The sequence below is a fragment of the Ruditapes philippinarum genome, unplaced genomic scaffold (assembly GCF_026571515.1).
Source record: "Ruditapes philippinarum isolate M1 unplaced genomic scaffold, ASM2657151v2 ctg850_1_1_1_1, whole genome shotgun sequence".
In the NCBI taxonomy this organism is placed as follows: Eukaryota; Metazoa; Mollusca; class Bivalvia; order Venerida; family Veneridae; genus Ruditapes; species Ruditapes philippinarum.
In genome coordinates, this window is record NW_026853165.1 from 137582 (window position 1) to 156482 (window position 18901).

General features: G+C 32.4%; 3 protein-coding genes across 3 annotated transcripts in view; all 3 read left to right on the top strand.

The window, feature by feature from the left end:
- LOC132735959 (uncharacterized) overlaps nt 1-3302 on the top strand; it is a 32698-nt gene extending 29396 nt beyond the window's left edge. Inside the window, exons 13-16 of the mRNA XM_060722998.1 lie at nt 204-330; nt 1707-1937; nt 2306-2506; nt 2985-3302. Of these exons, the coding sequence (XP_060578981.1) occupies nt 204-330; nt 1707-1937; nt 2306-2506; nt 2985-3302 (877 nt within the window). The remainder of the gene's footprint in view (nt 1-203; nt 331-1706; nt 1938-2305; nt 2507-2984) is intronic.
- Nucleotides 3303-3557: 255 nt separating this feature from the next.
- Nucleotides 3558-7849, top strand: LOC132735960 (uncharacterized). Its single transcript, XM_060722999.1, has 7 exons — nt 3558-4466; nt 4863-5071; nt 5327-5500; nt 5637-5912; nt 6269-6412; nt 6555-6767; nt 7003-7849. The coding sequence occupies exons 1-7, from the start codon at nt 4178-4180 to the stop codon at nt 7336-7338; spliced, it is 1641 nt and encodes a 546-aa protein (XP_060578982.1). The 5' UTR covers nt 3558-4177; the 3' UTR covers nt 7339-7849.
- A 13-nt stretch (nt 7850-7862) lies between these two features.
- LOC132735961 (uncharacterized) lies at nt 7863-18701 on the top strand (the record flags this gene model as incomplete). The annotated part of the gene is made up of 13 exons (XM_060723001.1): nt 7863-7906; nt 9930-10086; nt 10775-10990; nt 11447-11612; nt 11754-12022; nt 13577-13777; nt 13998-14142; nt 14341-14372; nt 14732-14873; nt 15941-16164; nt 16594-16761; nt 18149-18332; nt 18587-18701. Coding segments are annotated over exons 1-13 (2063 nt in total), but the record flags the coding sequence as incomplete, so codon positions are not given.
- Between the last annotated feature and the right edge of the window lie 200 nt (nt 18702-18901).

The following is an 18901-nucleotide window of genomic DNA, read 5'->3' on the forward strand; positions in this document are numbered from 1 at the left end:
AACATTAACTCTATTCAAACGTTTGGAAACTTGTTAATGATTAGGTTTTAAAAACTTTAATTTGTAAAAATCACGTCTCAATTCAAACTGTTAAAAATTAAATAATCAAAAGTTTTTGATAACGTATTAATATGCAGTTGGAAAGCATCATATTATCTATTTTTAAAATTTGATATCTATAATTTATTTATTCTTGGTTTTAGAATTGAATGGGAAACATTTGATTATCACAGTGGTATACATGAGGTGTCGTGGAAAGTATTTGATAACTTTACTAAAGATGTGGTTGTCTATGGTAATTCGAATGAACCTCCACAAGGTGAAACAAAGGTAGATCCATTGAAATTTTTATTGAATTCATATGAAACTAAATTTTATACTTTCAAGAGATGATTTCACAATTATAGTAGAGAATGGCATGCCATTCAAAATAGTAAAGGTTTGCCGTTTCAATATAAGAACTTCAAATTTTTTAAGGCAGTTAAGAATTAAATAGGAGTCACAGTTTTGTGTCGCCTCTACGGAGTAATGGCGACATATAGGGATCACTTCTCCGTCGTCTGTCTGTCCGTCTGTCTGTCTGTCTGTCTGCACTCACAGGACAGTAATTATGTGGCTAGAGGGATAATAGGTAACTGTTCTTTCTCTTTGATGTCATTCATTCCGTAATGCTTTTATGTGGCTATTTTCTTTTGTGTGGCTAAAAAGAACAATAGAGAGAACAATGGAGAAGCCACATAATTACTCTCCTGTTAGAACTTCCGTCTGTCTGTCTGTCTGTCCGTCTGTCCGTCCGTCACAAAACTTGTCCGGACTACTCCTCATAAACTACTGATGCAATTTCATTCAAACTTTACCGGAATGATCAGTACCAAGTCTAGTTGTGCATCTTGTCAGCATTTTCCTGTTCAATGATTTTTGTCAGAGTTATGGCCCTATAATAATTTTTTTTATAGTTTGTCCGGACTACTTCTCTTATACCATTTATGCAATTTCAATGAAACTTTACAGGATTGATCTGTTGCTCAAGTCCTTGCGCATATTGCATGGGTTTTTTGGTTGAATGAATTTTGGCCGAGTTATGGCCCTTTGATTAAAAGGTGTTTTTTCTGTGTGTTGCCAGATACACAAAAGCTTGTCCGGACTACTCCTCATAAACTACTGGTGCAATTTCATCTAAATTTTACAGGAATTGATCAGTACCAAGTCTAGTTGTGCATATTGTCAGCATTTTCCGGTTCAATGATTTTGTCAGAGTTATGGCCCTTTAATAATTTTTATTTTGAAAGTTGTCCGGACTACTTCTCTTATACCACTAATGCAATTTCAATGAAACTTTACAGGATCGATTTGTAGCTCAAGTCCTTGCGTATATTGCACGGGTTTTCCGGTTAAATGATTTTTGACCGAGTTATGGCCCTTTGATAAAAAGGTGTTTTTTTTTCTTTTTGTTGCCGAAACACAAAAGCTTGTCCGGACTAGTCCTCATAAACTACTGGTGCAATTTTATCCAAACTTTACAGGAATGATCAGTACCAAGTCTAGTTGTGCACTGTCCGTCTGTCTGTCCGTCTGTCACAAAACTTGTCCCAACATGAAATTGGCAATCATGAGGCGACACATGTAATCTCTGATCGCTCTTGTTAGTTGTAAAATCTACTATTTCATATTTTTATTTTGAATTGACGTTTCTTTTTTTCATAAAGGATTTAAAGGAGTGTAATCAAAAATACGGTTTATATCCCCGAGGACCAAACTGCTACTGTTCTCCGTATAATGGATGTTTTCATAGACATTATCAGATCAAACCACCAGTTTCTAACCTTAACAATGCCGGTTTACACTTTGGTAAAGAAATAGGCGATCACGATTACGACTATTATATAGAGGTAACTGTCATCAACAGTGCTGGATTGTCAACAACCGAACATAAGAAGGTATTGTGTAAATTTGTCTGTGTCATTTATAGTCATTGATTAAATCTTGAAACGTTATATTCATTATCACAATAAAGGTCAAATAAACTTCATTCTTATACTTAATGCAGGTATCAAGAAGAGTCGATTGTAAAAAAGTTTTTCGATATATTATTGATGAGATATTTTATAAGAGTTTTTAGTATAAATCCTTTTTGAAAGTGTTTCTTTCAAAGAGTTTTCTGCTTATTATACGTCTTTCGAATCAGAACGGACATCTTAATCTGCTTACACACATTAAAAAATGAAAAATCACAGCTTGTTTTTTTAAAAGTCACTTGAAAACAAATTAAATATACATGCACCTAACGTATGTGTTGTTTTCGAAGATAACAATTGACACGTCATCGCCACACGAAGGCAAGGTGTATGACGGTATTCCCGGAGATCCTGAAGTTGATTTTCAGCAGTCTCTCAAGCTAGCAGGGCATTGGAATGACTTTTTCGACAAAGAAAGTAGTGTGTGGTTCTATTCATATGGCTTTAGTGAAATCTGTTTAGATGAAAATGATCTTGATATACATTCAAGGGTAAACAAAATATTACATAAGTAAGCCGTATTCTGTCTAAGAAATAAGTAAGGAAAACTTGCAGTAAAATACTTTTTAAAAGATAAAAAACCGTATTTAGCTTTAAACTAAGGTGAAATGTGGGGTAATATTTTATGGCTAAACAAACTTCTTTTCATTTGTTTCTCGATACATATTTTAGAATATAGAGAGTTTTAGCATGAAAAAATCTTGCACATGATGAAGGGCACATTTGCATCTTTAGAATATAAATACTGATGTGTCTTCTTTTTACTTTGAATCAGTTTGCTATTATTATTAGCTTCTGGAATGTAAACAAAATCTGACACCATTCTATATTTTTGTGATTTTTGCCCTGTGAGGTTGACGTAAAGATAAGCATCTTTAAATTTAAATTGTATCTCGTTTGCTTGAAAAACTAATGAAAATGTGAAAGTTCACATGTATCATACTGGACTATTCTTATTTTACCATTCAGGTTAATTGGACGTATGACAGTAGAGCTGAGTTTATAGCACCAAAACCTGGCAGATATTTTCTCACAGTCATGGCATATAATCACGCCCTTGGTCATAGTAAACCTGTTTGTTCTGACGGTGTTACGATTGATAACTTACCGGCTGCTGTATCCGAAGTTATTTTACACGATGCTGTGGCGACAAATGGTCTTATCAAAAGTGATGCCACTGATACGGTGTATGTCCTCAATAGAAACAGAGAATTGGAGAAAGTTGCTAATCCCTCTAAAACTTGCAGGTTTGTAATTATGATAAATGTTGCACTTATATTTGACTAAATGACTCACTCAATTAAGGTTAATCTATTGAGGTGACAGAGTCACAATGCAGAGCCAAACAACACGTGCAAAAGCTGACAAAACACTTTCCCAACGTTTTCAAAAGTTGTTATTCTCAAAATGTTTGTAAAAAGGCGAGATTTGACGATATTTCAACCGACTGGAAAAGTCTTAAAATTAAAGAAAATTGCTATTAGAAGCTCTGGACAAAAAAAACAACAAAGTTCACCACCAAAAATATAGTCAAACTACTGGCATGCGAGCAGTTCCCGTACAGAAGCAGTACCCGTATTTTTTGTATAAACGCTTGATTTTTACTTACATTCTTTGATCATTGGTATCCGATCACACAGACGCTTGTACTGGACAACATCAAAGTGTAAGTTCCGCAGTAGGTAAACAAAATTTACATTTTTAAATCGTATAAACCTGTGTGTTGTCAAAATTTGACCTTGTAAACTTGGGGACTTCCGATTTTTGTGCGCATGCGCAGAAAAACCGCCTCATGAGGCCCGTAATGTGGTTCTCCAATAATACCTGCCGGGAATACACAAGCAGACGACTCAATAAAACTTGTTTAATATTAAAAGAATTGTCATTTGTAATCGAAGTATAAATAAAGTAATTACTTTTAAATGTGAATTATTGCAGTAGGAAAATGAAAAATGCAGAGAACTTTAAAATATAGATAGGGGGGAGGTTATCGTCAATTTTTTAATCCAAGGGAGTTAACTGTGGTAGTCAAGTGCCCTTTTCCCTTCCCTCATTTACCTCCCTTGCATTGTTAGGTACCGCTTGAATTGCAAACTGCTTTTTAGTTTATTATTTTAGGGCCCTTTATACCAATATATTCCATTTTAAATTTTAGCTTTAAAATGCAATCTAGAAAATACACAAAAGAAGCATTTCAAAATGCACTGTCGGCTGTGCGGCAGAATAGGCTGAAAGTCAGACAGGCTGCCCATGAGTACAGTGTACCAGTGACAACTTTGTATGATCATGTGAGGGGTGTTTATAAGTCTAACCAGCAAGGGCCAGCTAGACAACTAACACAAGAGGAAGAGACAAGTATTGTCAATTATCTGCTTAACATGGCACGGCACGGATTACCAATGACACGTGCTATGATACGGTGTTATGTGGTAGAAATTGTTAAGAGATCAGGTTAATAGCTTAATTTTACAGCTCGTTTAAATTCACCTTTTCTTTCGCCAACAATAATTTTAAATATATAAGAAATCAAAACTTACAACAAATAGTACATGTATAATGTTGCAATTTTTTTCATTAAATCTACCATAATTATCATGAAATAATCAATGCATTACCGCGAGACCTGCAAGAAATAGATATCTCGCTCATCTAGGGTCTATAACCAAGGATCTGAGAGCACAAAATGTGAGTGTCTCCCAATGACATGATCCATAAATTATTTCCTTTATATTATAATACTATTATTTCCCGAGGTATGCGTCATGTATTTCTTTCATGGCCATTTCCGTAAAATAAGGAATTCTAGTATTGTAGATATACTTATATTACTTATATTCTTATAATCAGGTCGCAGCAGCCTGTATAATTTGGAGAAGGGTCCGTCGGACGAGTGGTTCCGGAAATTTTATAAAAGGCATCCGGAACTGTCGGAACGAAAGGCTGAAAACCAGGACAGGAGTAGGACCAGAATGTCCAACCCGAAAGTGGCGACCGATTACTTTACTCTTCTGCAAAAAGTCCTTGGTGAAAATGGTTTAACAGACAAACCTGCACAGGTACTCATTTATATAAAATATATGCCAATATAAATACAGTGTTTCTTTTGAAGTAAAATATCAATTTTATACAATATTTTTTTATCGGTAACAGCCTCTAAGTACGTTAAATTTTCATTGCAATGACTTCTATTAATCAGAAAAATTGCTTCCTTCTTTTTAATTTCAATCTATAATTATAATCAATAGAGGGATTACAACATTGTAGGAACAAAGTTTTAAAAAAATAATGATGGAAATTGCACACTTTTTAAGATTTATAATTGTGACGAAACGGGCTGGTCCGGGAAAGAGGCAGTGAGAACAAAGGTTGTAGGTCCAAAGACAGGACATGTCTTTTCGCAGAAGGTCACCACTACCGACCACATCACAGGACATTTGTGTGTATGTGCAGATGGAACATTCCTCCCATCAATGGTTATATTCAAGGTACATTGTATGTTTTTGCCATTCTTAAATTTAAAGCAACTTATAATCCTTAAAGTAACGACATTTTCACCAAATATGTTTTTCTTATAAAAATACGATATTTTAACCAAATAACAGTATCAATGCCGTTTTACAGGGTTCCCTTCCGCACAGAACATACAACGATGGTATACCCGACTCTTGGCTCTTTGCCTTCAGTGAGAGCGGGTATATGGACGGGGATTTGTTCTATCAATGGTTTGAAAAGATATTTTTGGTACACTGCTGCAAACAAAGACCAGTATTATTAATTATGGACAATCATGACTCGCATATCACATTGAAAGTAATAGAAAAGGCCATTGAAAATGATGTTATCTTAATGGGATTACCTGCACATACAACGCATTTTTTACAACCTCTAGATGTTAAGGTAAGTTTTGCTTTAACAAAAAAATATATATATATATATGACGTGAGAACAGGTCATCGAACAGGTCACCGTATTCAGCATACAGTAACATGTGATTTATTTAAGTAGTATATAATTAATAACAGTATTAAATAAATTAGCAAAGCACAAAGATATTATTTAATAATGAATGAAAGGGATTTAAGCGCAAATTTGAAAGATTACTTAAAATCAATTTTATCATTTTCATGTTTTCATGTTTCTAGGTAATATATTTTTTACTGTTTCAGATAATAGGACCACTAAAGGGTAGATTTTCTTCGATTGCGAGCAAACTGGGATTCGTAAGTCAGAGACTTACAATTGGCAAATAAAAATTTCCGGTTGTCTTGAAATACTCGGTAGACCAAACCACGCCGTCGTCTGTTCAGAACGCATTTCGAGAGACCGGAATACAACCATTCAACCCAGATGCCATTGATAAAAGCCAGCTTGTTCCTTCATCGTTTGATGTAACACAAAGTTCGCACTTTTCTAAATATCTTCTTATATATTGTATCTGTTATTACCTTATAAATGATTTTTTTTGCTTATTGTAATTCAATTTTCAACAATATTCATTTTTATCATCATGATGTTAAAACATATTCTTTTTACATTCAGGTAACGAAACTGAGCAACACAAGTCAAGTAATACAACTTGTGAAACATGTGGATTTTTTTCTTGTTAATCCACTTGTAAGCCAGGGACTTATCCCACAAAGAATGGCAAACATTCTGGTACCGCCGCCATCAAAACCATTCGTGCAAAAAAAGACACGTATGGTACCCAGTGCGCGGGTCCTTACTGGAGAGGAAATGCTCATGCACCTTAAGGTATGTAGACGTTGTCTTGACTACAGGACTTTTCGTTATTACTTTTTACACACTTTACATTATACATTTTAATATATTATGATTCCCATTGTTAAATAAAAGTATAAAATATATGCGGTACGCAACGATTTTATAATACGCAACGTTCATATTATACGGCAAGTTCAATTTTCGTTTAATTTACGTTGTGTATTTTTTTTATACACCCCATTTTTATTTCATTTGTATATTGCAGGAAAAAGAACAGCTTACACAGAAGAAAAAGCAGGAAATGGAGACAAGGAAACGGAACAGAGAGGTGCGCCGGGAAGAGAAGCAGAAGGAAGTAGAGGAAAGGAAATTGAAAAGGCAGAAGAAAGAAGAAGAGAAACAAAAGAAAACTGAAGAAAAAACTGTGAAACAGGAATTAAAACGTAGACAGAAGGAAGAGAAAGCTCGGGAGAAAGATACTATGGCTGAGAGAATAGCTGCTAGTTATGTTTGTGGTGTTTGTGGTGTTCATGGGAAAATTGATGATGAAGTTAATGATATATTTTGGTATGGGTGTGATGAAGATATGTGTGGGAGGTAGTATCACGAAGGATGTTTGTCGGAAAAGGAAAGGGAAGATATTGTTTCTAGATGGATGATGGGGTTAATTGGTACTGTATGATGTGTAAACCGTGGCTGTACGAGGAATGAGTGAATATTTTTGTAATGAGCTGAATGTAGTATGTAGATAAAAATGATCGATGTTGGCGAATTGATTTTGATTAATTATTTTGCTATAAATGTAAAAATCTATTTAAATATTTGCTACTTTCGCATTCGACATTTATTGCTATTGTCAATCCTTTGCATTCAAGATTCAAGATACGGTAGCAGAATATAGTGCGTTCATTTTATATGTTTATGTGTCGGGATACAGGTACCGGATAAATCTACCGGCGCTTATTATACGCCGTATATTTGTTTACTGAAATATTCATTAAACTTAATGTCAATGGTTTTATTTTTTATTTATTGATGATTATAACTTAGTCAAAGAACTGACATTACAATATAGAACTTGTGTTTTTTTTTTCTTCACGCATACAATCCCTTCATTGAGTGTAAATGAGTCAGGGTACAGGTACCGGATATGCGTACCGACATTTAATGTACGAGGGCTGTTCAAAAAGTTCGTGGACTGCGGCTCTACTGTTCACATCTTTTAATTTGCGTATATGATTTTACAAGAGACATATACTAAAATATGTCCTTAATACACAGTGAAAAAATCAATACAATATGTTTACAAATAAAAAATTCTGTGACAGTTACAAATCACAAGGGGTGCAACAATCCGGCGCACGCTGATGATGAAACAAAATGACGTTCGTGACGTCGCAATATAAATGAAACATTTTACCAAGCGTCATTGTTTCTGAAAGTACTCTTTTTAGTGTTCAATATCTGCGGATCATATACCAAAACCATTTTCTGTTTGCGATGATGACCCGAGATATAAACTGGTCATCTATTCGCTCCATTCTCCGTATAAAGGTCCGAGTGCCGCATACTTTCCGCTCTTTATCAGGATTTTTGAGTAATTTAGACACTAAACGGACAGTGTTATTAAGTTAATTCAATTGTTGATTGATAGTTTCAATTTGAAACCGCCCTCGTCCGATCATTAAACAATATGATTATCGATGTTAAGAAAATATTTTATCAACTGACAATTATTCTATCTACTGAACACCGGCTAGCATTAATTGTCAAACGGACCAGGGTAAATACACGTAATACAAATAATAACTACAATTATTTATTGTAAATACGCATATATCCTGATGAATGAAATAAAATATTATTTGAATTATATGAAATTGTTTTGTCAGAATTGAATGCATAGACCAGATGCAGAAATTAAACATGTCGGACATCTCGCAAAACTGTAATAATGCCTGAACTTCTGTAGATCTTTTGCAATTGACGTTACAAACGTCCCAACAATTTGCCGCTAAACTGTTCGTCGCCCTTTCTATCTGTGAGCATGTATTTGCCGTATTTGAATCGCTTGCGCGACCTGAAACCAAGAGACTTGCTCGACAACTCATTGTTTTTCGATAATTTAATCACCTTATAAAAATATAAAGGTGTATACCACATTTATCGGTAAAAATTTCCGAAAGAGCGAATTTCTAGTTTTCAAACGGGGTTTATACTTCCCAACTTACCCGTCTGTCTACTGCTGCTCAAAACTTGTTTGTTCAGCTATTCAACGTCCAAACGACGTCAAAAGTCAGATTTATGTCATTTAAATATTAATAGATGATTACTTGTATTTAACTTCATAAAACAATCATTTAATTTGTTTCAACATGTGTTTATATTTAAACATTATATGAAAATTTCGGCGTGCGCCGATGTTGCGTTGCCATGGTTATTAAAGTGCACATAACTCGTAAAGGAAATAAAAGTTAACAATAAAAGAAAATCTTACTTTTGAAAATAAAGACACTCTTTCGATTCATATCCACTAAGGGTGTTTTCATGAACCAAGTAAAAAATGACAGCAAAAATCCACGAACTTTTTGAACATACCTCGTATGCTGTATACTCTGATTGAAATATTTATTAAACTCAAGATAAATGAACTTATCATCGATTTCTGGCGATATAGAGGACTAATATAACATTAGAATACTATTATGCTTCGTTACAAAATGTGTACGGGAACTGCTTCTCTTCGTCCAAAATAATGCATAATTTATGTACCTCATTCCGGGCCTCACAAATAAAGGTATTCTATATTTAGAACACATCGGAATTTCCAAGAATGTGTATGACGAGCTGAACATTGGTGTGTAATAACCTTTTAACGATGAGTGTGCACATTAAAAACGTATTTCAAAATAACCGCGTTTTTTGTACGGGAACTGCTCGCATGCCAGTATACTTTTTATTTTTTGACGTGTTATAATGGAAATAGATCTTTATGATGAGTGAAATGTATTATACATATACCACGGTATGTCGTTGAGATATTTTTAATAAATCACTCAGGCATACGGCCTTAGTGAATATACTACTGTACTTCTGAACTCAAAACCGTGCTCTATTTCAATATCACTCAAAATCAAGATCTATGTTCTAAATATACCATTCATGCATTGAAACACTTATTGTTATTTATAGAGATACAGCAACTACAGTTCAAGAATCTATCATAAAGCTATACCCTCATAGAAGGTGTTCTAATGGAACTGTAGATGTTGTTGAATTAAATGACGAATGTAATGAGCTACATGGTGTTCATTCAGATTTGATATCTTATATCACATCTGATTCAAAGGTGAGTTGTTGTAAGTTTTCGCATCTCAAACGTGTCAGTATTTACACAATTTGGAAAAAAAATCTCTATCGAAAACTATAGACATATTTGACATAACTGTAGAGTAATTTAGGTGAAATAACTGAAAAAGTATCTTTAAATTACAAACAAGCATACATTAATAGCCACCCACATTGGATTATTAATCTAGAAGCCGTTAGTTCGATTCTCTTTTTGGCAACCGATCTTGGACATTGAGTCTTAAGGTCATTTGCAAAGTGATTTTTCTAATGAAATGCATTCCCAACCACTATTGAAATAATTTATTTCAATAGTGGTTTTATTTCAATAGTGGTTGCAACATACCCCGCTGATTCAGAAACTGTGTCATCAATTACAGAGAAATGTTTTATTACTAGGAATATCCGAAAAAAACCTATCGGCTTGGTCGGCTACGTAAATATTTCCAAAATATACATTAAAATCGGCGTAAAACCAGAACACTAATAAAAAAATAAACTGAATTTAGTGTTGAATATAATTATACCCGATCTCTGAATCAAATAAAAAAGATCAGAGTCGATTTGTTCCCTTACACAACTAATAACCATTCTATATTAAATGATAATTAACAACTGATACCTTTAGGTACTTCAAAGTGTTACAATAAATGCAAACTTGTTTAATTAAAAATGTTTTCCTATTGTAGATCGACATATCATGGAATGTCACACTGGGAGCTGGTAATGTTCATGATTATGAAGTTGGAATAGCATCTGAAAATTCAGAGTTTCCGGATATTATGGATTTCACGTCCTCGCATCATCATCAGCATATACGTATATTCCATCCTGATATATTTGACGGGGAGCAGTTTTATGTTTTAATCAAATCGATAACTAAATCATCTGTCACTGACATTAAGGTTTTCTCATTATTTAATTACACACACATTATATATTCAGAAAATTTAAAATGAAACTAAATAAATGAATGTTTTAAATGAGGTATAATAACTATAATTAATGAAAAATAAATAATATGGAGATATATTGCATTGCAATGCTGAATGTTTTCCATTTCATATTTCCTCACTAAGAAAGTTAAGGTATATGACAACCATATGTAAGAAGGATTATATTCCTTAAATACGTCAGTTTTCATTTATTTACTCATTTAAGTGCATAGTTATTTTCCGACTGTATATTAAATGGATTACATGAGAAAAAACATGAGGAAATAACTATTCATTTTCCGTTCCAAAAAAGACATAAAAATGATCAATTAAGACCTTTAAATATTTAATGTGTACCATACAAATGATCAATTAACACCTTGAGATGAATATGTAAACATTTAAAGTGTCAGGACTATATTTCAGATAATTGGGCCATTTATTTATGACTCTTCAAAGCCAGATTACAGCGGGGAAATCAGCCTTACAGTTGAGCATACAAAGGTCGAAACGTATCTGGTGGCAAAGTGGGATGAAAATACATTTACCGACCACGGAGACCCTCATGCTCTGCAATATGAAGCAGCTATTGGTAAGTGTATGTACTAGGTGTACTTTATTGCTTTTATCACGTTGCTGTTGGTATTGCTACAGCTGTTGTTTTTGTACATATACCATGTTTACACAGAAATTTCAATCATCATCAGGTTTCAATTTTGATTTTGTTTATCAGGTACAACAAGAAACGGAAAAGATGTCATTACATTTAGCAAAATATTGACTGGTGGAAGTTGTAATTCACTTACACCACCAAGTTGCGCAGCTTTTTCAACTCATTCCCTTCCATGGCACTTACATGGTGAACTCGACTACTTTGTAACGATAAAAGTAAGAGATACGGCAGGTCACTTTGTGACAGCTTACTCAAAGCCGTACAGACACAACAACATTCAATTAGCATCGAGAGGCATTGTTCATGACATCGACGAAACAATTGTTCAGGTGATAAAATTTTATCTCAAATATTTACTTTATTTTGGTGTTATTTCTTTTTTGTTCAAGTAATGTTTTTTTATGCTCCCCGAAAAATTTCGGGGGAGCATATAGTCGGCGCCTTGTCCGTCTGTCCGTCCGTCCGTCCGTCCGTCCGTTGTCTTGTCCGGAGCATAACTTGAAAACCCTTAGAGATAATTTGTTGAAACTTCATACAGTCGTAGAGGGCATTGAGGGGGAGTGCAGTGTCAAAGAACCATAACTCTATTTTGCCCAGTTTTTTAATTATCTCCCCTTATAGAAAAATCTTGTCCTGGGCATAACTCTAAAACTATAAGAGATATCAACATGAAACTTTGTAGGTGAATAGATCTCAATGGGTAGATGTGCAGTGCATAAGAACAATAACTCTTTTTGTCCTAATTTTGGAGTTATTGCCCTTTGTTAATTTTAACACTTTAAACTTTGTCCGGAACATAACTCTAAAACTATAAGAGATATCAAGATGAAACATTGTAGGTGAATAGATCTCAATGGGTAGATGTGCAGTGCATAAGAACAATAACTCTTTTTGTCCTAATTTTGGAGTTATTGCCCTTTGTTAATTTTAACACTTTGAACTTTGTCCAGAACATAACTCTAAAACTATAAGAGATATCAAGATGAAACATTGTAGGTAGATAGATCTCATTGAGTAGAGGTGCAGTGCAAAAGAACCATAACTCTGTTAAGCCTCATTTTTGAATTATCTCCCCTTTTAGAAAAATCTTGTCCAGGACATAGCTGTAAAACTATAAGAGATATCAACATGAAACTTTGTAGGTAGATATATCTCAATGGGTAGATGTGCAGTGCACAAGAATCATAACTCTGCCTAGCCTAATTCTGGAGTTATTGCCCTTTGTTTATTTTTACTTTTTGAAGTTGTCTGGGACATAACTCTGAAATCATAAGAGATATCATCAAGAAACTTTGTAGGTTGATAAATGACATTGATTTGAAGTGCAGTGCAAAGAACAGTAACTCTGCCTTGCCAAATTTTGGAATTATTGCACTTTGAACTTTTTCCTGGGACATAACTCTGAAACTACAAGAGGTGTACTTTCCTGTGTCCAAAACCTATTCGGGGAGCATCACCCGGCTCAAACCGGGCTCTTGTTTTTATTATTATTATTTTATAATTTTTTTTTATTTTACATGTTTCGTGTTTCATATACATAAACATATTTTTTTTAAATATGGACAATACGCAGGTTTACATGCTTGACATTAAATGTCATAAAATCGTTATGTTTGAGAATTTTCATTGACTACCATCGTATAAATTTAAGTGCAAATGTTACTAAATTATTCCAATATATATTTCTATCTTTTTTTGCCGATTTGTGTTTAGAGTAATTGTACCAGATGCCAACGGTAGCTTATATAACACTTTGCCGTGATAGTTGACTATTAATGTTCCAACTTTTTTATATACTAGTATATGAAATATCCATTTATTCAGTTACAATTTATGCATATTTTTTCTTATATAAAGTTATTATTCTTTATGTATTATTTTAGTTTGTTGACATTGATGACATAGACTATCAGACAAGTACCTCTAAATTAACAGCGAGATGGTCAGGCTTTGAGCACCCACATGAAGATATAAACTTTACTGTTTGTATTTCTAACACTACTATCAAAGACATCGTAACATGTGCAAATATCGATTCTGGGAATAGACATACTTTTTATGGTCTTAATCTAAAACCATATCAGGTAAACTATATTTAAACAAAGCAGAGGCTAAAATCCAATATGAAATGGTATTTTCTATGTTGAAGCAATTAGATATGAAGTTTGTCTCGCTTGCATGTCAGATACTTATTTATAATTCTATAATACTTAGAGATATATCAAATATTTGTGTCAATACAGATATATTGTATACTTTTTATTCTTTTATTCATCTTTAAATTTATTGAAACATTGTTTCCAGACATATTTCCAAATTGTTATAGCCGAAACCGAAGCAGGAAATACTACAGCAGTATCTGATGGTATTACAATTGTTGAGGAAGGTGGGGAAATAAATGGGTTAAAAGTATTTGATGGTGCTCGATGTAATGATTCTTTAGAAGGAGGTTTGTATTAAGTCATCATTTTATTTAAGGTTTTACGTCAACAATAAATTTTGCTTTTATTAAAATTGTAAGTCATTAATATGAATTGTTACAAGTACATACATGTATTTGTTCAATTATATTTTCATTTTTACAATTTTATAAAATGCATTGGATAAATGAAAATGTTCAGTTATCTTTTTTATCAACCTTTTTCAGATCTGAACCTTACTACATCACATCATGATGAGGTAAATATCATACTTATAAATCAGAATATTATACATGACTTGTATGGTTACCATATAAAATGATAGAATTGCTATTCCTTTTACAAAGGCCAAAAAGTTTACATGGACTTAGTGATGAAAAGCAATGCAGTTAAGCTGGCTAAAGTAAACTATAATATCTATAACAATGATTTAAATCAATTTCAACTGATTGATGTTTGGTAGAAACGAAAAGTAGCTTTGTATGAAAATAGAGAAAAACATCTCCTCCTGCAATATCTCATTTAATAAGTTAAAAGATATATATTAAGAAGCTGAACTGGGACTGTATGGTTATTTAAAACAGAGAAAGCGTATCCCTCATCTTTTTTTCAAAACAGGACAAACGTTTGCCTTGTACTGAGGATAAAGAATTCCAGTCATCAACAAATGTTCTTCAAGCATATTGGACAATACCAACAGAAAAACAACATTTCCTGCATGACATACACTGGGCGATAGAGGAGCGTGCTCCAGTTGCTAGTAAACAAACATAATTATATGATTGATTTTTATCACCCGCGTAAATGGGCTGGCTTCAAATTAATTTGTTATAAAGAAGATATTTGTTGGTATTACAGCATGATTCGATACATTTAACTTAAAAGTGAATTGGTGTATAATGGAATATCTGAAATACAATGAATAATTACGTTAATCGTAATCAGTAACAGACTTACATGTCACAACAAATCACGAAAACATGTATATGGCTGCTGTTGGCAAATTTGAGATACTTGATCACATATATTTATATAGCCGATAACTAAATTGTTCTTGAACAAAACATCTTTATTCATCATATTTATGATCATACTAAATTACTTTACTAAGAACTGAGAAACATATTTTTCAAGCAATGAAATTATTTTATTGTTTTTATTAATATTTGAAATACTAATAGAAAATGCGCCCATTGTAGACCAATTCGTTTTGACAGACGCAATAGTATCACCAGTGGCGTAGGGAAAAATTACAGTTATAGCTTATGATGTTGTAATAATTTGATCTTACATGCAAAACAATCTTAATTTTCTATCAGTTGTTTTAATTGATTAAATTTGCTTTATACAGGTTTTTGTTTCGTAATATTCTGCACATAACGTTCTGATGTCATCAAATATTTATTTTAAAACAAAATGTGCCTAAACACTCAAATTTGTTACATTTCAAAATAAAATGAACAAATGTTCGCTTCCAATAAACATGTGCATTTTGTCTTACGATGGAATATTTTTGATGAAATGTTCTTTCGTGTATAAAATAATCTCTTTGTTCGTATTTTGATATAGTTTGCCTTAAGTGACAATATACTTTGATAATTTCACGGTGAGCATTTCAAAATATGATTACTGTTAAGTTTTAGAAATCTGTCCAAACCACGGATTTTCTGTTTAACACATTTTTTAATGAACGGTACAATAAATATATAAATACATTGAAAATTTATTAAGATATTTCTAGTATCAAAAAGGAAATGTGCTTACATTGCTGTTAATATGTGTCCGGCCATGCTCAATTAATAATATACATGAATGTATCTGTTTCAGATATATGGAGGCTCCATACTGACTATGAACCATTGAAGGCAAGTTCGTCGTACATGGAAGAAAGTGCATTTTCACTCTCCCCTGGCCGAACATATAGACTATCATTGAAATTCTGTGCAAGACAATACTGTTTCAAACCTGTACATAGTGACGGTGTTACTGTTGTTCCAAATCCTCCAGTTACTGGGAATATGTCAGTTTTATATACTGCAAATACAACATCAGTACGTATTTCATATGTTTTAATCTTATTTGTCTTGTATATATTTCTGACAACCATCTACTTAAAAAAAGATGTTATGATTAATAAATTAATTATAAAATAAAGTAACAATACTGGTCCAATTCAACCATAGTTATAGTGAAATTTAAAAACAGTATTTTCACTCGTGGCTACGCCACTCGTGAAAATACTGTTTTTAAAGCCCACTCGATGAAATAAAATTTCATCTTTCCCAGCAAACAAACAAATTTTCTTTTTATTTTATGCTTAAAAACAAGTTAAAACGAAATTTCCATAATTTAATTAATGCTTTTCATGGATATGCTACGCCACTCGTGAGAATACTGTTTTTAAAGCCCACTCGATGAAATAAAATTTCATCTTACACACAAACAAACAAATATCCTCTATATAATAAAATATATGTCAGATTGAAGTCAGTATGGACCCATTCAGAGATTCAGATATTGAAGATCCTGCTAATTCCAAAGAAGTCATGGATCATTATGAATGGACCTTTGCAGATGAATCTGTGTTAGGTCGTCTACTGACAAAATGGACAAGGCTATCATATAAACCATCCAAAGATGATAATCAAGTAAGTATAGGATATAGAAGTGATAAGTGACATACAGACTATATACAGAATATTGTTGTACAATTCTTATATAAAGATTTAGAAATGAGACCATTACTATATTGATTGCAGACTTGTTGTCTCTTTTTCAGTTTAAATCAGATTAGGTCATAGTATATTCTCCAGTTTTATTAATTTTAAAGTGACATTATGCCCATCCAAGTACAATGGTGTGTTCCTAGGTCAAAGTAAAAAACAATAACTTTACCTTTTGTCTTAAATGTGTTCAATATATATATTTTGATATGCAAAAACGATCAAAAATCCACCTGTCTGGCGGGTATTTCTATAAATATCGTAATGAATGTATCGGTAATGTTCAATTCTTTAAAAAAACAGTCTTTTTTATAATTAAGGTAGTTTTTAAATTTATTCTAAACATTTTTATTATCAATTATTGGTCAATTACCATTTTAAATTTATAGTAAATATTTTGATATATATTACCGTAGAAAAACTGTGTGTAAATATTCACATATTAAATATATGTAATACAAATATTTACATGCACAGTTTACATAAGATATGGTCTTGAAATAAGTAAAGCATAATATTATGATATTTAAATCAATTAATACGAACGTACAAACATGTATGTATTGTGCAAATGTATCACAAATGGTATAATATTTAAATTAGAATAAGTGGTTTTACAAAAAGAAAACAAAAGCACTATACACGGATTTACAGCTTGATTACTTAGGTCTGCTTTTTGTTTCACATAACAAAATGTGTTAAAATAAATACGTCAGTTCGTTTCTCTGTCAGTGAACCTGTTGGCTTTTCAAATTTGATATAAACAAATGATTGATGTGGTACCTTATTAGATTTATTGCGCATGTGTTCAAGTTGTATAAAAATTAATGCAATTGATTTGAAAGAGTATGACCTGTAAGATATTAAAGTTAACAATAAAATAAAGTTGATAATGAAAGTGTGACATCCCGATGTTGTTGGAAGGACATGTTAAGCATATATGTGTGTCAATATGTCACTTGTATTAACGTTATATTTTGAGCACATCTGGATTTTATGTAACATACACTTGCCAACAATTTTGAAATGTATAACTTCAACGCCTGTGCATTGGATAGTAGTTCGTTAATTAATGGAATAGCAGATTTAGAGTTATCCTCTTAAGTCAATAAAGTTTTCATATTCAAAAAAGTTTTTTCTCCAAAATACGTTTGGTAACCGGTTTCTTTTAGAGACAAAATATCACTTTTTACATAGTTGTATAATAAGTATGTTAAATTATATTTACTGAAAATTGTGAATTTATCGGTTATAAATCCTCTTTGAATGGTGGAGTTTCCGTTGATAATATTATTTATTATTTCATATGCAGATTACTTTTAGCATAGATCTCAAAGAAGAAATAACATTCACTAAATGTTGGATTCTGATAATTCGAGGATATACTAAAGCTGGGTTGTCAGCTACAAAATCATCAGAAATTAGAGACTGTAGTGACCTGCAACAAGTCAGACCGTCAATAGTTATAGACGCCGTTGGGGAACCTTTATCAACAGGTAAATAAAATATAGCTACGTACGTGTATTTAAAAAAAAAGTTATTAGTGTATGTTTAAGCTGTTCTTAAAATGCTATCTTATTACATTCTTCATTCTACCTTTGAACTATCGAAAAGAAACTACCAAACTGTGTATTAAAGGTAACAAAACAAAAGCCTTGCTTAAAAATAAAGAAAATATATTTTAGAAGGATGATTATATATTTCAGTAAAGTTCAAAAGCTTTGAATGAACATAACATTTGACTTTACAGAAAATAAGCACATTGGTAAAGAAATTTTCTTGGATGAAAATGATATATGGAAACAATCAGATATAGATTATACCCCATACAGTAATATGCTTAGTGCAGTATGGCCGACATTAAGGTAAAATATATTTCAAACATATTTTTTAGCATCTGTTTTGTTATACTTTGAAATGTTATTACACTATTTCAAAATTATGGTAACATTTTCTTGGTATAACAATAACGATATCAATTGTTGCAAACTGTTAAACACAATTAAACAAAGTTAAGTTGCATTGAGCAGCTACAGTTTGAATACCGTTTGAATACTAGTGAAAA